The sequence below is a fragment of the Pteropus alecto genome, unplaced genomic scaffold (genome assembly GCF_000325575.1).
Source record: "Pteropus alecto unplaced genomic scaffold, ASM32557v1 scaffold673, whole genome shotgun sequence".
Classification (NCBI taxonomy): Eukaryota; Metazoa; Chordata; class Mammalia; order Chiroptera; family Pteropodidae; genus Pteropus; species Pteropus alecto.
In genome coordinates this window covers 280,401-304,300 of record NW_006434826.1, presented here as the reverse complement: position 1 = coordinate 304,300, position 23,900 = coordinate 280,401, and the positions used below count along the sequence as shown (strand labels likewise).

At 34.6% G+C, this 23,900-nt stretch overlaps 1 protein-coding gene across 1 annotated transcript in view; it reads right to left on the bottom strand.

The window, feature by feature from the left end:
• BLVRA (biliverdin reductase A) overlaps positions 1 to 23,900 on the bottom strand; it is an 85,323-nt gene that overhangs the window by 5,837 nt on the left and 55,586 nt on the right. Inside the window, exon 6 of the mRNA XM_006909884.3 lies at positions 7,388 to 7,495. Coding sequence (XP_006909946.1) covers positions 7,388 to 7,495 — 108 coding nt within the window. The remainder of the gene's footprint in view (positions 1 to 7,387; positions 7,496 to 23,900) is intronic.

Genomic DNA, 23,900 nt, shown 5'->3' with positions numbered 1-23,900 from the left:
ATAACAAACACTGTAGGAACTGGGAAGTAAGGGACTGACAACTGGAGAGCAGGGGTGGGGCATACAAGAGTATGACAAGGAGTGAACAGATGCGGTTCGCTGATCAGTACAATGCACCCTTGCCCTCACCACATGGCTATACAAGATGATTAATAATACCGATGAAAACTCAGGTGCCTAACTTTAATTCTTTCATAAAAGTGTCTCAATTTTTTGTTTATTAAGTGTTTTTATTAGTACAATAAAACAATTTATTGGAAAAAGCAGTCCATCTAGTCCAAAGGATAATAATAAAAAAAAGGTTTTAGGCTTCTAATATGTATATTCTATGTCAACATGCACTTATACACACATATACACACACACATATATATATACACATATATATCCTCTTCAGTCAGTGATTTTAAAAAGTAAAAGAGAACCCTCAAGCTTATGTTTCTATAAATTCTACATAGATGCATAAATAGCAAGAAAGTGAAAGAAATTGTCAATATCAAGAAAATTGATACAGTGTTAAGTGTTTTCTTAGTCTTCATTATTTCCTGAACACAAGTACATTCAAAAGAGTATCTGTATGATGAATCTAGTCAAGATACTGCTCCTCTTTCTTCATAGCCTTAATTTTAAACACAACCTAGATTTAAAAGACTTTATACTTGTTATATTACTCTATAAACCAAAGATTTCTTATAACTTTGATATTAACTTAGAGCAATTCATAATTATGAGTATGTTTTTTAAAAATATAAGACATAAATAAAAGTAAACAGGCATCTAGTCGAAATGGTACAATAGGTAAATATTATACTCCCTTCCAGGACCACATCAAAACTACAACTAAATTACAGAACAACCATCCTTAAGCTAGCTGAACATAACTCCTAGAACTAAGGATATAAAGAAGCCATGATGAGACTGGTAGGAGGGGCAGAGATGTGAAATGGGCAGGCCCCTTTCCTGTGGTGTGGTAATTAAGAAATAGAAGTGATATCTTGACAGCAAGGGGTCCCTGAAGAACAAGGGGTCCCAACCCCACACCAAGCTCCCTAGTACAGGGCTCCATTACTGAGTGCCAGCAGTGGGGCAGTCCTTGACAAGCACTGGGAAGATACAGGTTGGAGCTAAATTTATTAGCATCAGCGTGAGGGCAGGAGGCACAGGGGTTAGGGCAGCTCAAACTGGTGACATAAGTGTTAGAAGATACCTGTTTCTTTGTTGAGGCCTTCTCCATCCAGCCTGCAAGCACAGAGGGGCACCATATTGAGCTCTCCATTAAACTGGTGAATACCAATAGTCCAGCCCTGGCGATTCCTTAAGACCCCACCCCAGCCAACTATGCTACCATCTAGATTTTTTCCATAAAAAATGCCTAACTCAGTTTGCACTGTAAACTTTCCTAAAATGTCTCAAAAGTTCACAAACCCCAAACAAGCAGTGTCAGGCCTCAGTATGTACTAAATCTCTTGCTAAGTGACTTTAATCCTGGTCCTAGTGGCAGCAACTCTCAGTTCTCAGCTTAGCCTCTCTCAGGTGCCTTCAAGCCTAGGACAGGCAACAATCATCTGCAGATCATTTAGAACCTCCTACCAGGTGGCCCCGAGCTATATACAGGCAGCAGCTGACATTGGCCTGCACCAGAGACCCTCTTCCCAAAAGGCCCCAGAATGAACTGACCCAGTAGCAGGCTTCAGACCATAATAGAACACCACCCAAGTAGCTTCACAAATGACTATCCTAAAAGGCAAACTCAGCAAGCACCAGAGCTCTGCTGTTTTACAGGGGTCAGCCCCTGTAAAACAGCTCACTCACTGTAGTCATGGCCATTCCTCATAGCCAGACAGCCTGAGGGTCATTCACTCTCACAGATATCACGACATCAATCAAAGCTCAACTACAACAGGAAGAAACACAGAACCCACAAAAAGGACACACTTGGAGCATCCAACCGATCAGGTGACCACGGAGACTATGCCACTGGGCCCCACAGGACATCTACTATAAAAGGCTACTCTGCCAAGATGAGGAGACATATTACATCTACCTAATACATAGAATAAAGAGAGGGAGTCAACCAAGACATAGAAATATGTTCCAAGTAGAAGAACAAGACAGAACTCCAGAAAAAGAACATGCAGAGTTCCAAATACTGGTTATAAAGATGCTCAGTCAGCTTGGGAAAAGAGTACATGAATTCAGTAAGAACTTCAAGAAACAGATAGAAAATATTAAAATGGAGATAAAAACCATAAAAAATCCATCAGAAATAAAGATTACAATAACTGAAATGAAGAAAACATTAGATGGAACCTACAGATCAGAAAGTCAGAGGATCAAATAAGCAATTTGAAAGACAACGTAGGAGAAAACACCTAATATGAATGACAAAAAGAAAAAAGAAGGAGGATAGATTAATAAGCCTTTAGGAAAACATCAAGCACACCAACATTTGTATTACAGGGGTACCAGAAGAAGAAAAAGAGAGAGAAAGTAATAGATTGAAAACCTATTTGAAGAAATAATAACGAAAAAATTCCCTAAACTGGGGAAGGAAATAGACATACAAGTTCAAGAAGCACAGAGAGTCCAAACAAAATAAACCCAAAGAGGTCCACACCAAGATAAATTATAAAATATATACCAAAGGTTAAAGACAAAAAGAATTTTAAAAACAGCAAGAGAAAAGCAACTGGTTGCCTACAAGGGAGCTCCTATAAAACTGTCAGACGATTTCTTAACAGAAATTTTGCAGACCAGAAGGCACTGGCATGAAATATCTTAAGTGATTAAAAGCAAAGACCCACACTGAAGATTACTCTATCTAGCAAGGCTACCATTTAGAAGTAAAGGAAAAATAAAAAGCATCTCAGACAGGAAAAAAGCTAAAGGAGTTCACCACCAAACCAGTATTACAAGAAATGTTAAAGGAAATTCTTTAGGAAGAAAAAAGTAAAAGATTAAAAATATAAACAATAAAATGGCAATAACTACTTACCTATCAATAGTTACTTTAAATGTAAATGGGTTAAAGGTTCCAATCAAAATACATAGAGTAGCGGAATGACTAAGAAAACAAGACACATACATATGCTGCCTACATGAGATAGAAAGACATACACAGATAGAAAGACATACACAGATGGAAACTAAAGGGATTGAAATATTATTTTATGCAAATAGAAATTTAAAAAAAACCTGGGTAGTAATAGTTATATCAGACAAAACAGGCTGTAAAACAAAGGCTACGAGACAAGGACACTTCATCATGATAGAAGGATCCATCCATCAAGAGGATATAACCCTTGTAAACACTTATACACCCAACTAAGGATCACCTAAATGCATAAAGCAAATATTGGCAAACATAAAGGGAGAGCAGTAAGATAGTCATAGTAGATGACTTTACTTCCACATTGACATCAATGGATAGATCATCCAGACAGAAAATCAACCAAGGAACTGCAGTCTTATATAACACATTATACTGGATATTTTCAATTGATATTTTTAGAACATTTCACACCAGAGAAACAGAATATACATTCTTTTCAAGTGCATATGGAACATTTTCTAAGATAGATCATATTAGGTCAAAAAACTATCTCAGTAAATTTTAGAAGACAAAATTCATATCAAGCAACTTCTCAATTACAATGGTATATATATTTAGAAATCAATTACAAGGAAAAAAAACTGAAAAACACACAAACATTCGGAGGCTAAATAACATGCTACTAAGCAAAGAATGAGGTAACAGTGAGATCAAAGAGGAAATCAAAAGATACTTTGAGAGAAATTAAACACACACACAGACACACACACACACACACACACACACACATTGACCTGAAAATATACGGGAAGAAGCTTAAGCAGTTCTCAGAGGAAAATTCATAGCAATACAGGTTTATCTGGAAAAAAAAAAAGAAAGAAAAATCTCAAATAAATAATCCAACCATATGCCTAAAAGAAGGAACTAGAAAAGAAGAACAAAGTATGTTGAAAGAAAAAAAATAATAATAAACATCAGAATAGAAAGAAATGATATAGAGTCTAAATAAACAATACAAAAGATCGATAGGACCAAGAGCTGGTCCTCTGAAAAGGTAAGCAAAATTGATAAAATTTTTAACCAGACTCATCAAGAAAAAAGAGAGGAACGATATAAAAACAAAAGAGAACTGACAGCTGACTCCACAGAAAAACAAAGGATTACAGGAAAATACTACAAACAATTATATGCCAACAAATTTGGAAACCTGGAAGAAATGGATAAATTCTTAGAAATGAACGATTTTCCAAGACAGAAGTAAGAAGAAACAAAATCTGAACAGACGAATAACTATTAACAAAATCAAATTTGTAATGAAAACATGCCTAACAAACAAATGTCTTGGACCAAATGGCTTCACAGGTAAATTTTACCAACCATTTAAAGAAGAATTAATACCTATCCTTCTCAAACTATTCAAAATAAAATGAAGAGGACGGTAGGCTCCCAAGATCATTTTACAAGGTCAGCATTACCCTGACTCCAAAACCACACACACAAAAAAATTATAGGCCAACATTCCTGAAGATACAAGTAAACAAAAGCATATACCATGTTCACAGACAGAAAAAATTAACATCATTAAAATGTCCATACTACCCAAAGCAATCTATAGATTCAATGTAATCCCTATCTAAATACCAATGACATTTTTCACAGAACTAGGATAAATAATCCTAAAATTTATATGGAACCACAAAAGACCCTGAATAGCCACAGAAATCCTGAGAAAGAAGAACAAAGTCGAAGGTATCACAATACCTATTTCAAACTGTGCTGCAAGGCGATAGTAATTAAAACAGCATGGTGCTGGCATAAAAACAGACACATAGATCAATGAACCAGAACAGAAAGCCCAGAAATAATCCCACCTATATTGTCAATCTATGACAAAGGAGAAAGGACATTCAGGGAAAACTGAACGAACACATACAAAAGAATGAAACTAGATTACTTTCACCATAAACTCAAAATGGATTAAAAACTTAAACGTAAGACCCAAAACCATAAAACTCCTATAGTAAAACAAAGGCAGTATATTTTTTGGCATTGCTCTTATTAACATATTCTTAGATATATCTCCTTAGGCAATGACAACAAAAGAAAAATAAAGAAATAGTACTACATCGAACTAAAGAGTTTTTACACAGAAAAGAAAACCATCGACAAAACACAGACAATTTACTGAATGAGAGACAATATTTGCCAATGATATATTGATAAGGGGTTAATATCCAAAACATATTGGGAACTCATATAACTTAATACCAAAGAATCAATGTAATTTAAAAAATGGCCAGTGCACCTGAATAAACATTTCTTCAAAGAGGATATACAGATGGCCAATAGACATATGAAAAGATATTTCACATCACTAATAATCAGAGAAATGCATATTAAAACCACAATACCACCTCATACCTGTCAGAATGATTATTATCAATAAATCAACAAATGATGTATGTCAGAGAGGATGTGAAGAAAAGAGAACCCTCATGAAATGTTGAGGGGATTGTAAATTGGTTAATCTACTATGGAAAACAATATGAATTTTCTTCAGAAAAGTAAAAATAGAACTGCTATAAGACCCAGCAATTCCACTTCTAGGTATCTGAAGAACTCCAAAACACTAATTTGAAAAGACATATGTACCCATGTTTTTTGCAGAAGTATTTACAATAGCCAAGACATGGAAGCAACCTGTGTCCATCGACAGACAAATGGTTAAAGATGTGGTACATGTATACAATGGAATATTACTCAGCCACCAAAAAAAAAAAAAAAGAAATCTTGCCATTTGCAACAATATGGATGGACTTAAGTGAATTGAGTCAGACACGGAAAGACAAATACCATATGATTTCATATATATGCGGAATATAAAAAACAAAATAAACAAAACAGAAAGAAAATCATAAATGCCAAATGGTAGGGGGATTTGAGGGATGGGTCAAAAGGGAAAGAACTTATGATATACAAATTGCTGGTTATAAAAACATTCACATGGATATAAAGTACAACATAGGAAATATAGTCAATAATACTGTAATAACTGTGTGGTGTCAGATGGGTCAGACTTTGCGAAGTGATCACTTCCTAACTTATATAAATGTCTGATCACTATATTGTACACCTAAAACTAATTTAATATTATATGTCAACTGTAACAGAAAAAAAAAATTTTAAAGGAAACAGAAGTTATAAGTTTCACAGACAACATGGTTTGAAATTACTAGGACCCTAAGTATCAAGCTTACAAAAGAAAGATGGCGTGTTCTGCACTGATTTCCATTTGGTCTTGTTCTTTGGAGAGAACTAAGTAGCCATCAAAAGTTTGAACCCTGTACTCAGAGGCCAAAGCACCAATCTGCCTCTGCCACATAACTGTTGTGACAACTTTGTGAAGCTAATCAACTCTTGAATTTCATTTTTTTAATCTGTATAATGGGGGTAATTAATACCTACTTTATAGAATTAGATATGCATTAACATGAAATAATGTATGCCACGTATATAGCATAGTTCCTTGTACAAATTAATGGATATTATTATTTGTTGCCACGACTATAATTATATCATTTTAAATGATGAAGATGGATTTAGAAATGAGGTTCCACTTTATTTTCTGGAAATTCATAAAGAGATTCATAGTTTTACAATTTAATAATGCCATACCATGTCAGGGTTTCTCTTCTGTAATGAAACCCCACAAGAAATGTGGCCCAGATACTCTAGGGGCTAGACAGATAAGGAGTCCATCAAAGGTGACTGCAAGTGCAGGAGACTCCAGGATGCTCATTTCCTATTGCTAGTAAAGGTGCTCGAAGAATGACCAAGATAAAGTAAATAGCCAAATATATTGTAGATTAAATATTTTGTCTAATGTCCTTATAACATGTTGGAGAATAAAAGGGGCTGCATGTTCTATTTGTTCCACAAAGAGAAGTATGTTCTCTCTTTCAAGAACCTTTCTCTCAGTCCTTTTTTGAAAGAGATGTTTCATTCTCAACCTCCTATGGAAAAAAATAATTTCTAATTTGTTGAGATTTTGTGAGGGAAAATTTTACTTAGTAGATTGGGACAGAAGCATAATCATGCTTAAGATTTCTAACACACTTTTTACCCAAGGTCCACCAAACAGTTCAATCACATTTGAGGAAAGAAGAAAAATAGATATTTTCACTGTCTGTGGATATATTAAAAAATCAAACAGGCCCTCAGAGAATCTTTAGGAGAAATAAACCCAAGCTCACATCCTAGAGAGCTAGGAAAGAACCCAGCTAGCATCTTGGACTCACCACTTACATAAGACTTGTAATCCCACCTAAAACTGACCTGTGAAGAGAAGAGATCCTTTCAGCAGGTCTTTACCCATCACTTCTTTTTTCAGGAATGTAAACTCTTCCATCAAAAGTTCCACGTGTTCTTCATGCAAGACCTTCCCTATCATTATGAAAATGGAGTAAAAAAGGTAGTTATCATCAATTATATAACTGGGTATCCCAGAGTCTAAGTCTGTCTTCCTCTAGCACAGAAGGACATACAGACCTCGGAACCACTCTGGGCATCAGTACATCCTTATGCACCCCAGGTGTAGGTAGTACCAGTTCTAAGATTACAAGAGAAATGAAAATCTAAGAAAGCCAGATAGTATCCAATTTCCCCAAAGTCAAGATGAGATCAGGGAAGTGTCTGAGAGCCATCTGAGTGTTAGCTCCTGTTCTAGAGCCATCTGAGTGTTAGCGCCTGTTCTAGAGAAAAGGGGATAGTGTAGCATAAAAATCTAAGAAACATGAAGAAGAAAAGGGATTATTGGGATTGAAGGAGAAGTACTAAAATTAGACTCTTATTTCAAAGAATAGGAAGAACCAGATAACTTTTTAATATTATCCAGGTTTGAAAGAGGACAAAACCTTAATATTTATAAAAATATTTTGGATTCTAAAAGAAATTTGTTAGAGAACATTTTGACATTGCCAGATGGGAGGGGGATTGGGTGGTGAATGAGAAAATAGTCATCGGGATATAAAGTAAAGCATAAAGAATATAGCTAAAAATATTGTAATAACTGTGTATAGTGTCAGATGGGTACTAGATTTATCAGGGTGATCACTTCATAAGTAATAAAACGTCTAATCACTATGCTATATACCTGAAACTAATATACTGTTGTATGCCAACTGTAATTGAAAATTTTTAAATCTGTTAAAAATTTTTGATCAGGTGGCTTTTTCATATCTAGGCCAGAAGTTTCATAATTGACCAAACTATTTTGTGATTAAGTGCCAAGTGTGGTTATGATCTACACTTTCACACAGAGAGAAATCGGCCACTAGAAGATATTCCTGAGATAGCAGCCTTTGCTTAACACAGATTCACATAAAATACTGCAGAATATGCTGGGTTTGTTCTGCACATCACTGAGTAGGCAAAGACTGCATCCTGAATCTCTAGAGAGTTAGGTATGTGGGAGAGTGTGATCCCTTTCACCCATTCCCTAACCCATAAATGTTGCAAACAAAGCTTCTTACAATAAGCAGAAGTTCTCTCCTGTGGGTGATTTTGCCCATATGTGCATGCTTATGAGGGGAGGTTTGGCACCTGGGAAGTTGAACCATGCTTCAGAGCATGTTATATTCTCTCTAGCATTATTTCTATACTTCTATTTATGTATTTCCATATCCATGGTCATTAAAGCAACTTTATACATTTCAACTGCATCTTTTGTTGCTTTTCTATCATTCGCTCAATGCTCTATTGTGATACACTCATGCAACAACCAATGTATAGACATACATACACTCAAGCACACAAATTTATATACATATATTCCCATGACTCTTCAATAAAAGAATTTAGAAGCGGAGATACCTCAAAAGCAATGAGCACACCTAGTATACAAATCTTGGCATCAAAATATCATTTATTTCACCTTTGATGGGACTATAAATTGATACAGCCACTATGAAAAACAGTATGGAGTTTCCTCAAAAAACTAAACATAGAACTACCATATGATCCATCAATGCCACTTCTGTATATTTATCTGAAACAGGAACATTAATTCAAAAGATATATGCACCCCTATGTTCACTGCAGCTTTATTTACAGTAGACAAGACATGAAAACAACCTAAGTGTCCACTGATAGATAAGTAGATTTAAAAAAATGTGGTATACATACAATGAAATATTATTTAGCCATAAAAAAGGAAAGCTTGCCATTTGAGACAATATGGACCTTGAGGGCATTATGCTAAGTAAAGTAAGTCAGACAGAGAAAGACAAGTACTATGTGATCTCACCTATATATGAAATCTAATTAAAAAAAAAGGAACATAAAACCTCTTAGGTACAGAGAAGAGATGAGTGGTTGCCAGAGGTGGGGGGCTGAGAGATGGGCAAAATAGGTGAAGGTAGTCAAAAAGTACAATCTTCCAGTTTTAAAATAAATAAGACCTGGGATGTAATTATAGCGTAATGACTATAAATAGTACTGAACTGTATATTTGGAAGTTGCTAAGAGAGTAGGTCTTATGAGTTTTCATAACAAAGAATAAAACTGTAATTATGTGTAGTGCTAAATGTTAACTAGACTTATTGTAATGATCACTTCATAATATAAACAAATATCAAACCATTATATTGTATACCTCAAACAAATATACCTCAGTTTTAAAAAGAATGAATAAGAAAATACCATTCACCACCAAATAAGCTAGAGCTCCTTGAAATAATGGCTAATTGCAGGGCTGAGGCAGAGAAAGCATATCATAAACATAAACCATTTTATATCATAAAGCAAGGAATTGCCAGAGAATAATGGAAATATAACAAAATAACACAAAGAGCCAGCATGAAGAGGTCCTCATTGACCAAATATGAAAGAATTTGAACATCAAATAATGAAAATGAATATATAGTCCATTGAATTAAAAAAGGAAGCCATAAATTCATGCTAATATTAAGAAATTAATAATCAGAAAGTGTGATAAATAGTGGATATTTACCAACTTTCAAACTACCTCCTCACAACATAATCACTAATTACAAGGGGAAAAAAAAATAACTTTCATTGGAAAGCCTAGCAAGTATGTTCTCCCTTCCAAGAATCTTTCTCTCAGTCCTTTTTTGAAAGAGATGTTTCATTCTCAACCTCCTATGGAAAAAAATAATTTCTAATTTGTTGAGATTTTGTGAGGGAAAATTTTACTTAGTAGATTGGGACAGAAGCATAATCATGCTTAAGATTTCTAACACACTTTTTACCCAAGGTCCACCAAACAGTTCAATCACATTTGAGGAAAGAAGAAAAATAGATATTTTCACTGTCTGTGGATATATTAAAAAATCAAACAGGCCCTCAGAGAATCTTTAAGAGAAATAAACCCAAGCTCACATCCTAGAGAGCTAGGAAAGAACCCAGCTAGCATCTTGGACTCACCACTTACACAAGACTTGTAATCCCACCTAAAACTTCACCCACCACTGCTTTTTTTCAGGAATGTAAACTCTCCCATTAAATCTAATTTATTTGTTTAAAAGTCTACACTTTAACCAAATACTATCATAAGTAATGGACAAATTGAAATTGGATAGCACCTGATAGGACTCAACACAAAGAACACAAAACGACTTCTATATTTCTATGAAAAATGCATACCCCAAAAATAATCATAAAGAAACATCAAGCAAACACAAATTTAGGAACTTTCTACAAAATAACTGGCCTGTGATCTTTCTAAACACCAAGGAAAGACTGAGGAACTGTCCAGAGTAGAGGTTAAAAATGACATGCCGTCATGGACATGTACAATAGACTAGAGGTTACCAGAGGGAAGTGGGGAGGGGGAAGGTGGGAGGTAGATGGAGTAAAAGGGGTCAAATATGTGCTGACATATTTGAAAGAAATCTAATTATGGGAGGTGAAAGCACAATGTGTACATGTGTGTGTGTATATATTTATATATGTATACACATGTATGTGTGTATATATATATACACACACATATATATATGCCTTATTGTTAAAAACGTAACACTGAAACTACCAGATGTAGTTAACCAATGTCACCATAAAAAATAAATTTAAAAAATAAATAAAAATAACATCAATAAAATTTAAAAATGACATGCCAACTGAAAACTATATATGATTCTGAACTAAATCATTTTGCTATAAACACTGTTATTAGGAAAATTGGGAAAATGTGAATGGAGTCTGGAACTATGTTAATTTCCTCATAATTTTTCATTTTTTAAAATTGTAGAATAACTGACAAATATAATTGTAAATATTGAATGTGTATGACAGGTTGATTTTATATACAGATACATGTTGATTTGATACACATACACATTGTGAAATGATTACCAAGATCAAGATACTTAACACTATATTATCTCATATAGTTAATTACTTTTGTGTGTGTGAGGTGAGAATGCTTAAGGTCTACTCTCAGGAACTTTCGAGTATACACAACTGTCTTATTAACTATAATCACCATGATGTGCAATAGATTCTCAGAACTTATTCTTATAACTGACTTACATTGCCATATTCTCCCTTCTTTCTCAGCCCAGGTAAGTACCATTCTAATTTCTGTTTCAATGAGGTTTTTATTTGTTTGTTTTATGATTAGTGAGATCATGCAATATGCCTCTGTGTTTGGTTTATTTAACTTAACCTAATGTCTTCCAGGTTCGTCCATGTTGTTGTAAATGGCAAGATTTCCTTCTTTCTCATGATCAAATAATATCACATTGTATTAACATATGCCACATTTTCTTTATCCTTTCCTCCATCAAAGGACATTTAAGCTATTGTGTGAACAATGCTGCAATAAACACGAGGGTGCATATACCACTCCAATAAAATTATTTAAATTCCATTGGATATATATCTAGGAGTGGAATTGCTGGATCGTATAGCAGTTCTTTTTTAATTTTTTGAAGACCCACCATACTGTTCTCCATAGTGGCTGCATCAATTTGCATCCCCACCAACAGTGCACCAAGGTTCCCTTTTGTCCACATCATTGTCAACACTTGTCTTTTTTTATTTTTTGAAGCAAAATTTCCATTCCTTGATTTATCATTCATTTATTCATCCACCCATGCATTCGATTTATCAAATATTTTTGAGCATATTCAATGTACCCAGAACCATGCTAATTTCTCAACTTAACTGTATAAAAAGTTTTCAGCCTTCCAGGATAATTGTTTAATTTGTGAGCCCAATAAAGTCATCCATGCCTCTATTCTGTGATCTGCAGGAAATCCACTCAGTGTTTCTAATAACTGTGTGAGGGGGTACCTATGCCTGCTAGTGTCACTACTTTCTCTGAGCTCTAAGATGGCTTGGGCTCCCCATCATTTTCTCCTCCCTTCTCTATCTACTCCTGCTGCTATGGCTATCTGTACTCAGGTTTGCATCAAATTATAGACACATTCCCTCCCTTAATTGCCCAAGGCTGCAATCGGAGGGTAGAGGTAAAGAGATCACAGTGATGTTGTAGAAGTCATCATGAGAGTATTATAACATAGAAAAGGAAACTGTAAGTGAAATGTTGGCTATCACTGCTCCAAAAGCACCTCCTTCAGCCACAGCCAGGTGCCCTCTGGCTGGTGCATCCACTCCCACCCATCCATGCTTCCCTTCCCCTCACCTCAGGTTCCTCACTAGAGAAAAGCGGAGAAGACTAAGCAGCCAGATGTCTCCTCAGGGGTGTCCAAGCCCCCCAAGTGCTTTTTTTCATGTTGCCATTATTTATTTAGATGTTTGATACATATTTTTTTCTTCTTAAAGAAGTCCAACATTTTCTGTAATACTGGCTTAGTAGTTACAAATTCCTTTAGCTTTTTTTTTTTTTGTCTGGGAAGCTCTTTCTCTGTCCTTCAATTCTAAATGATAACTTTGTTGGGTAAAGTAATCTTGGTTGTAAGTCATAGGTTTTCATCACTTTGAATATTTTGTGCCAAGCCCTTCTAGTCTGTAAATTTTCTGTTGAAAAATCGGCTGACAATATTATAGACATTCCCTTATATGTAATAATTGCTTTTCTCTTGCTACTTTTAAGATTCTCTCTTTGAAAATTTGTACTTTTTGATTTACATCACTATATTCTCCCTTCCCTCCCAGCCCAGGTAACTACCATTCTAATTTAACCCTTGGCATTTTAATTATGATGTGTCTTGGTATGGGCCTTTTTGGGTTCATCTTGTCTGGGACTCTCTGAACTTCCTGGGGTTGTATTTCCCTCTCCAGATTAGGGAAGTTTTCCATCATTGTTTCTTCAAACAGGTTTTAATTCCTTGCTCTCTCTCTTCTTCTGGTACCCCTATGATGTGAATGTTGCTATGTTTGATGTCATAGAGGCTTCTTAAACTTTCTTCATTTTTTTGAACTCTTTTTTTGTTGTTGTTGCTGGTATGATTGGGTGTCATCTGCTAACCTATCCTCTATATTGCTGATTAGATCCTCCATTTCATCCACTCTGTTGACTCCCTCTAATGTACTCTTCACCTCAGATATTGTATTCTTCATTTCTGACTGGCTTCCTATTATGTTTTCTATCTCCGTTTTCATGTTTTGTTTTTGGTTTTTGGTCCTTTTGTTAAAGTTCTGAGTGCATCTACTCTTCCCCTAAGTTCCTTAAGCATCCTTATAACCAGTGTTTTGAACTCTGCATCTGGTATGTTGCTTGTCTCAATTTCGATGAATTCTTTTTCTGGAGTTTTGTTCACTTCTTTGATATGACACATGCTTCTTTGTCTCTCCATTTTGGCTGCCTCCCTGTGTCTGTTTCTATGTATTAGGCAGAGCTCCTAAGTCCCCCAGTCTTAGTATAATGGCTTTATGTAATAGGTGTCCTGTGGCACATACCTGGAGGGTGGGCCAGTTGCAGGCCAAGTTCAGCCACAGCCTGTGCAGTGATTTCTGTTTTGAGGTGACCTGTTATTTGAGGTGATCTAGTTGCAGGGCTTCTGTTCAGCCAGACCTCTGGTGACTCCATGTATTGGTTGCTCTGCAGTTTTATAATTTTTGGTGTGGTCACTAGAGGAGGTATGCACATACACTACCTTCTACATCATCTTGAATTTTACAACACTTGTCTTCTTGATGATAGCCATTTTAACAGATGTGACATATCTCATTCTAACAGATGTGACATGATATCTCATTTTGGTTTTGATTTTCATTTCTATGGTGATTAAGAATTTTGAGCTTTTAATATATCAGTTGGCCATTGGTATGTCTTCTTTGGAAGTATGTATATTTAATTACTCTGCTCATTTTCTAATTGAGTTATTTGTTTTTTTATGAATTCTTTGTATCTTAGATATTAACTCCTTATCAGATATACATTTTGCAAATATTTTCCCATTATGAAGGTTGTCATTTCTTTATTATGGTAAAAAATATTTCTACTATATATACCTAGTTTGTTGAGAATTTTTATCATGAAAAGATGTTAAATTCTGTCCAATGCTTTTTTTGCATCAAGATGATTATATTTATACTTCATTATATTTATGTGGTGTATCACATTTATTGATTCATATACATCAAACTATTCTTGCAACCCAGGGATAAATCCCACTAGATTATGGTTTGTAATCCTTTTAATGTGCTCTTGAACTTGGCGCTAGTATTTTGATGTGTATATATGTAAAACTGTTATATCCTCCAATGAACTGATAATTTTATCATTATCTAATGACCTTTTTTTTTTTTCTTGTTAAAGCGTTTGACTTAAAGTCTATTTTGTTTAAAGTATGGCTATTCCTGCTCTCTTTTGATTTCCATTTAAATGAAATATTTTCCATCTTTCACTGTGAGTGTTATAAAGCTTAGGTGAGTCTTTCGTAGGCAGCATGTAATTGGTTTTTTGTTTTGTTTTGTTTTGTTTTGTTTTAACCCATGAGCCATTCTATGTCTTTTAAATAGAGAATTTAAACTGTTTAAGTTTAGAGTAATTACTGATAGGTAAAGGCATTGCCATTTTGTTAATTGCTTTTATACTGTCTCATATTTTCTTCCTTTCTTGCTCTCTTTGTGAGCTGATAATTGTCATGGTATGCTTTGATTCTTTTTAAAAATCATTTGTGTATATACTATAGGTTTTTTCTTTGTTATTACCATGAGACTTTCATAATACATCTTATAGTTATAAAAGTCTATTTTAAGCTGAGAGCAATTTCAATTGCATAAAAGAAATCTACAAATTTACTCATCCCCTCCATTTTTGCTGGTGTCTCAATTTACACCTTTTAATAGTGTCTATTCATTACAAAATATTGTAGCTGTAGTTATTTTTAACACTTATCTTTTAACCTATATACTAGAGTTCAAAGTGATTTACAAAGTACCATTGCAGTATTACAGTATTTTGTATTTGACTCTATTTGAAATTTGATCTTCATCAGTGAATTTTATACATTCATATATTTTCATGTTACTAGTCAGCATCATTTCAGTTCAGTTCAAAGAACACCCTTTAGCATTTCTCATAAAGCAAGGTGAAAAATTCCTGCAGATTTTATTTGTCTAGAAGAGTCTATCTCTCGTTCCTTTCTGAAGAACAGCTTTCCTGGGTAAAGTATTCTCAGAGTAGTGCTGGTTTCATAAAATGAGTTAGGAAGTATTTCCTCTTTTTCAATTTCTTGGAAGCATTTGAGAAGGATAGGTATTAAATCTTCTTTGAATGTTTAGTAAAATTCACTGGTGAAGCCATCTGCTCCTGGACATTTCCTTTTTGGGAGGTTTTTGATGACTGTTTCAATTTCCATACTGCTGATCAGTCTATTTAGATTTTTTGGTTTTTCATGAGCCAGTCTAGGAAGGTTGTATCTAAGTACTGGTTCATTTTTCTAGGTTGTTAAATTTGGAGTTATATACTTTTTCATAGTATTTTGTATAGTCCTTTGTATTTCTGTAGTGTCTGCCATAATTTCTCCTGATTTTTCATCCCTGATTTTGTTTATTTGTGTCCTTTCTCTTTTCCTTTAGTGAGTCTAGCCAGGGGTTTGTCAATTTTATTAATCTCAAAGAACCAGCTCTTTGTTGCATTTATTTTGTTAGTTTGTTTGTTTTTTATTTCGATTAATTCTGCTCTAATTTTGATTATTTCTTTCCTTCTGCTGACTTTAGGCTTCATTAGTTCTTCCTTTCCTAGTTTTTTAAGATGAAGTGTTAGGTTATTTGGACTCGTTTTTGTTTTTTGAGATAGGCCTGTAATGATATGAACTTTCCTCTTATTACTGCTTTTGCCGTGTCCCAAAAGCTTTGATACTATCATTACCATTCATTTCTATGTATCTCTTGATCTCTTTTTATTTTTTCTTTGACCCAGTTATTCTTCAGTAGCATGTTGTTTAATCTCCATGCATTTGTGGTTCTTCCTGTTTTCTTTTTACAGTTGATCTCCAGCTTCAAAGCATTATGATCAGAGAATATGGTTGGTATGAATTCAACTCTCTTACATTTGCTGAGGCCATTTATGTGTTCCAAAATGTGGTCAATCTTTAAGAATGTTCCATATGCACTAGAGAAGAATGAACAAGCAGATGTTTTGGGATGAAAGGCTCTATATATTTCAATTATATCTAGTTGGCCTAATATATCATTTAAAGATGTTATTTCCTTATTCGTTTTCTGCTTGAATGATCTATCCATATGTGACAGTGGAGTATTTAGGTCCCCTTCTATTATAGTGTTTTTGTCAGTTTCTCTCTTTGTTAGTAATTGCTTTATATATTTTGGGGCTCCCTGATTGGGAACATAAATATTAATAAGTGTTATGTCTTCTTGATGTAAAGTTCCCTTTATCACTATGAAGTGTCCCTCAGTACCTCTTTACCGTTTTTATCTTGAACTCCGTTTTGTCTCATATAGTACAGCTACACTCACTTTTCTTTGAATGTCATTTGTTTAGATTTTTTCCCACCCTTTCAAGTCTATATTTGTCTTTGGAACTGAAATGTGTCTCCTATAGGCAGCATATGATTGAGTCCTGGTTTTTTAATCCAATCTGCTACTATGTACCTTTTTATTGTTGAGTTCATCCCATTTATATTTAGGGTGATTGTTGAAATATGAGATTTTCCTATAGCCATTTTATCTTTTGTCTTCTGGTAGCTCTGGTTTCCACTGTTTCTTTGCCCTTGCATCTGGTGGGGTTTTGTGGATTTTCCCTCTGGTCCTTCTTGTTTTATTTTGTGTATCTCAGTTCTGGGTCTTTGGTGTGTGGTTACCATTATGAAAAATATAGTATATGTATATGTGTGTGTGTGTATCCATTTTCTCTGTGTGTGCCTTATCTCCATACCCCTTTGTAAATCTGGATCTTTGCTCTCTCCCTTTTTTGTTACTGTTGTCTCAAATTGTCCCTATGTATGCTCTAAATTCATTTCTAAAATGCAATAGCAATTATCTTCTTAATGTTTAAATTTCTAATACCCTGTTCTTAATAAGGGTTGCACTATCCTTCTTTTGTCTGCCTGTTGATTGTCTAATAGTTAAGTATTTTTCGTCCTTTTGTCTCAGGTGGGATAACTCCCTCCAGTATTTCATGTAATGTAGGCCTTGTAGTGGAGAATTCCCTCAACTTTTGTAGGTCTGTAAAGGTCTTTATTTCTCCTTCATTTCTAAAGGAGAGCTTTGCTGGATATATTATTCTTGGCTGATAATTCCTGTCACTTAATAGTTTGAATATTTGGTTCCACTCCTTTCTTGCCTGTAAGGTTTGTACTGAGAAGTCCGAAGACAGTCTGATGGGTTTTTCTTTATAGGTTACTGTTTTCTTTTCCTTGGTTTCCCTGAGAATTCCTTCTTTGTAATTTTTGACAATTTTAGTACAATGCGTCTTGATAAAGGCCTTTTGGGGTTGAGATAATTGCGTATTCTTTTAGATTCTTGGGTTTGAAGATCCAGTTCTTTCCTTAGATTTGGGAAATTCTTGTCAACTATTTGTTTAAACATGCTCTCAGTTCCCTTCTCCTTCTGGTATACCCATTATTCTTATGTTGCTTTTCCCGATGGTGTCAGATAGTTCTTGTATAGCTCTTCTATTTTTTTCATTCTCAGATCTCTCTTCTTCCTTCCGAGTCATGCCTAGATTTTTTCTTAGATATTACTGATGTATTCCTCCATGTGGTCAGCTCTATTTACCAAGCTTGCTATTTCATTCATCTCTTTTAATGTGTTCTTCATCTCCAGAAGTTCTATTTGGTTCTTCCTAAGGGTTTCAATCTCCTTGCTAAAAAAAAAATTATTTTTCTGGTCTACCTTGATTCACAGTTCTTGGAACTGTCTTTATCTTGCATCTCATTGAGTTTTTCATAAGTACAATCCTGAATTCTCTGTCATTTAGATTGTATATTTCCATGTCTTTAAGCTTATTTTATAGAGCTTTTTCTCTTTCTTTCTGAACTGCCTTGTAACCTTGTTTATTCATGGTGTTTGATGAATTATTTCTCCACCTGGGCATTAATTGGTGTGTACTCTGTTTTTTTTCCCCCCGAAAAAGATGATTATACAAAGTCTCTTTAATCAGATGATAAGAAGGGGGGTTGCTTTTGATTTCTAGTATGTAGTGTCCAAGCTCTTGGATATCTCCTTTGAGGCTAAGAATTTTTTTTTTCTTTTTTCTTTTCCCCAAACATACTATATATTCGATCCATGATCTGAGCTCCTTGGTCCCAGCACCTGTCTGTGGTACCAGCCGTGGTTTATGTTTCTGTACTAGTTGTACAAATTTCCCTGAGGCTCCATAGTGCTAAATCTGGGAGAATATGGAGTGGGAGGAGGGTGTGCACTGGGTTGATGTGGCGGGGGGCGGGGGCGGGGCGCACTGTCAGGGTCCATATCTCAGTCTCCTACTTGGCAGTGGTGGCTGCTAAGACATAGCTGTTGCCCCTCTGCACTAGTTCCTGCTCTGATTTCTGCCCTGATCCCTGGGCTCTGCTGTGTAGAACACTGTGATCCCTCAGGCAGGGCTGTTTGGGGAAACAGCCACAACTTCTCCCTACTTCTGCAGGAGCTCCAGCTGCATATGGCAGCTTCTTTATTCCTCCTAATATACTCCCCAGACTTGCGGGGTTCTGACCTTTTGAAGCTCTGATTAACAGATCTCTTAGATGTGCTTATGTGCAAGTTGGGTGTTATTTGCTGAGTTTTATATATTCAGCTTATTTTTATTTCAAGGGGAGAAATCTGAGGCGATCCCTCACTCTGCCATGCTTCTCGATATTTTTAATGATTTGTTTTATTTGATATTTCTATTTGCTTTACTATTATAAAGCAAATTATGCTCATTACAGAAAACACGAAAATACATAACATACGAAAAAATAAAATCACCTAATAACTACTACTAAACAAATTGTCCATACATTTGTATTTTTCTTAAAAATGCTATACAGATTTGTAATTTTCATTTTGAACTTAGCTATGTATAATGTACCTTCTCTTATGACGATAAGAATCTTCATGATTTTTAGAGCCTGCACAGTATTCCACCTGATGAATATACCACAATTAATCATTAACCATTCTCTTACTATTGAATACCCAATTTGTTCACCTTTTATTTGCTTGTATAATGTAGGCATAAATACTTCTGTACAAAAAGTTTTATCTCATACATCTATAAAATAAGATTTACAAAAGATTTGAACTTTTTACTGTTCTTAAGATATTTTGACTTCCAAATAGCTTTTAATAATGTTGCATCTGGAGCCATTCCACTTGAGTTAAAATCCTCTCTCTTCAACTTTTACTGCCCTCACTCTTCTAAACTTATTTAGTTTAGCTATAGTAAAACCATAAAACATAAAATTTACCATATTCACAATTTTAAAGTATACAGTCCAGTAGTGTTAACTAAATTCACTCTATTGTACAAAAGATCTATAGAACGTTTTCATCTTGCAAAACTGAAACTCTATTCCCACTGAACAAGAGCTCTCCAAATCCACCTCCCCTTGTCCCCCAGCAACCACCATTCTATATTGTTTCTATGCATTTGCCTACTCTAAATACTTCATTTGTCTTTCTGTGACTGGCTTATCTCACTTATTATAATGACCTCAAGGTTCTTCCATGCTGTAGTTTGTAACAGGATTTCCTCCTTTCTTAAGGCTGAAGGATATTCTATTGTACATTTTCTTTATCCACTCATCTATCAATGAACATTTGGGTTGCCTACACCTCTTGGTTATTGTGAATAATGTATTATGAACATGAGTATGCATCCAGATCCTTTCATTCTTTTCAGTATATACCCAGAAGTGGGATTGCTGGATTATATGTTTATTCTATTTGTAATTTTTCAGGAACCTCTATAATATTTTCCATAGTGGCTACACTATTTTATATTCCCACCATTATTGCACAAGGGTTCCAATTTTTCCACATCCTCACTAACAATTGTTATTTTCTGTGTTTTTGCTAAATAGTGGCCATCCTAATGAGTTTAATGAGATATATCATTATGATTGTGACTTACATTTCTCTAATCATAGTGATACTGAGCATATTTTCATATGACTGTTAGCCATTTGTACACCTTTTGCATAATTTTTAATCAGGTTATTTTTGTTGCTGTTGTTGAGTGGTTAAGAGTTCTTTATATATTCTGGATGTTAATCTCTTATCAGATATATGATTTACAAATATATTCCCCCCTTCTGTAGGTTGCCTTTTCACTCTGTTAATTATTTGCTAATCAGAAATTTTATTGAGTGCAAAATCTCACTTATCTATTTTTGTTTTTGTTGCCTGTGCTTTTGATGTTACATTCAAAAAATCACTGCCATAGCCAATGTCCAGAAACCTTTTACATATGTTTTCTTCTAGGAGGTTTATAGTTTTAAGCCTTATATTTAGATCTTTAATCATGTTTAAGTTAATATGATGTAAGGTAAGGATACAGCATCATTCTTATACACATAGATATCCACTTTTCCAACACTATATGTTGAAGAGACTGTCCATTCCCCCATTGTGTGGTCTTGGCACCCTTATCAAAGATCATTTGACCATATACAAGGGTTTATTTCTGGGCTCCCTATTCTATTCTATTCCACTACGTATTCATGTGAGTACCACACTGTTTTCATTACTATAGCTTAGTGATATGTTTTGAAATCAGGAAATGTAAGGACTCCCACCTATTTCTTTATTCTTATTAACATTACTTTGGCTATTAGAGGTCTCTTGAGATTCCACATAAATTTGGGGGTGATATTTTCTATTTCTGCAAAAAAAAAAATGTCATTGATATCTGGATAGGGATTGTACTGAATCTATAGATGGCTTTGGATAGTATGGACATTTTAATGCTATTAAGTCATTCAACCCATGAACACAGGAAGTGTTTCCAGTTCTCAAGTATTTTCTCCTTTTTGATGCTACTGTCAATAGAATTGCTTTCATAATTTCTCCTTCAGATTATTTGTTGTCAGTATATAGAAACACAGCTGATTTCTATATGTTGGTTTTATATCCTGCAACTTTACTGAATTTGTGTATTCTGAGTTTTTTGGTAGAGTCTTAGGGCTATCTATATACAAGAATATAATCTGAACACAAAGACAATTTCACTTCTTTATTTCTGATTTGGATATCTTGTATTTCTTCTTCTTCTCTGATAGCTCTGAATACGACTTGCAGTACCATGTTAATAGAAGTGGTGAAAGTGGGCATCCTTACTTTGTTTCCTGATGTTAATGATTTCAGTGTTTCATCATTGAGTATGATGGCCTATATTATGAGAGTTTCCTTTTATTCCTAGTTTTATTGAGTGTTTTTTGTCATAAAAGGGTGTTGAATTTTGCCAAATGCTTTTTCTGTATCAGTTGAGATGGTTGTGTGGGTTTTGTCCTTTATTCTGTTGTTGTGTATTACATTCATTGACTTTTATATGCAGGAATTTATCCATTTCTTCTAGGTTATATAATTGCTGGAGTATGATTGTTCACAGTAGTCTCTTATAATCCATTTATTTCTATGGTATCTGTTGTAATGTCTCTTCTTTCATTTCTTTATTATTTAATTTCATTTTATTTATTTGAGTCTTCTCCTTTCTTCCTAATCTAATGATTTGTCAATTTTGCTGATCTTCTTAAAAACCATTAGTCTCTTTGATTTTTGACTATTGTTTTTCTATACTCTATTTCATTTATTTCTATTCTAATCGTTATTTTTTTTTTCTGATCACTTTTTATTTAGTTTGGTCTTCTTCGAGTTCTTTGAGGTATAAAGTTAGGATACTGACTTGAGACTTTTATTTCTCTTTAATGTATTTACCACTATAAACTTCTGTCCTAGTAGTGCTTTTACTATATCCCTAAGTTTTGGTATTTGTACTTTCATTTTTTCAAGATATTTTCTAATTTCTAATTTTCTAATTTTTGTAATTTTTTCCTTCACCCATTGGCTATTTAAGAGTGTGTTGTTTAATTTTCACATTTTGTGGATTTTTCTAGTTTTTCTTCTGCTGTTGATTTCTAGTTTCATTTCATTGTGTTAGAAAAGATACTTGGGATGATTTCGATCTTAAATTTGTTAAGACTTCTTATAGCCTATATGTGATCTATCCTGGAAAATGATCCATGTGCACTTGAGAAGAATGTGTACTCTTCTGTTATGACATGGTGTGATCTGTATATATTTGTAAGGTTCAAATGGTTTATGTTGTTCAAGTCCTCTGTTTCCCTTATTGACCTTCCATCTACTTTTCTTATCTATTACTGAAAGTGGAGTATTAAAGTCTCCTCCTACTTTTGTGCCCCATCTCTGTGAATATTTGCTTCACATATTTGGCAGCTCTGATATTAGGTACCCTTATCTGAGAACGGATGTTAGGTGAATGACCCTAACTTTTATCATTATATAATGTTCTTTATCTTTTATGACACTTTTTGACTTAAAGCCTATTTTTTTTGATAAAAGTATGGCCATCTTTTTTCTCTTCTAACATTTTCAAGAAATATCTTTTCCCATCCTTTCACTTTTAGTCCATGTGTGTCGTTATATCTAAAGTCTCTTGTAGATAGTATATAGTTGGACCTTCTTTTTATCCATTGGGACAATCTATGTCTTTTGATTGGGGAGTTTAATCCATTACACTTGAATTTCTGATAGAAAAGGACTTATTAATGCATTTTGTGAACTATTGTCTGTATATTCTTGCAGCTATTTTGTCCCTTTTTTTCCTCCGTAGCTTCTTTTGTATTTGTTGAGATTTGAATATTGGAAAAAACAGCCACCTCTCCTAGTCTTTACAGAGTAGCTTTGTAAAGGAGACCTTCACCACTTAGCCAGGCAAGAAATTCTGGGGGGACTATGAAACTTTTTCTGAGAATATGTCATCCCTGGGTTTACATGTGTAATTTCTAAACTAAAGAGGCTTGCCCCTGTTCTCAAGAACCTGTAATCCCTTGCTCCCCCTGGTGTCTATTTGCAGTACTGCAGCTTCTCTAGTGCTGTCTCAAGCCACAGTATTCACCTTGTTCTTAACAGTCCCCAAACTGGCATCTAAAGAATACGACCATTTCCTTTAGCACTCCAAGTCATTAAAGACAGAAACCAGTCCCTCAAGCAGCCTCCTGAAAATCCAGAACATTACACATACATTCCATTCTCTTCTTCCCTAATCCCCCAAGGCAAAAGTGAAGAGTTAGGAATTTTCTATTGATCAGACCATCCTGTGACGGTGTTTCAAAGCAATATGAAAAACAAATGCAATGAACTTTCTTATCCACTTCAATGCATCTCTCATTGGCTTTGTACTTGCCTGGGGTGCTGCAATCACTTAACTAGTTTCTGAAGTTCTCACTAAGGC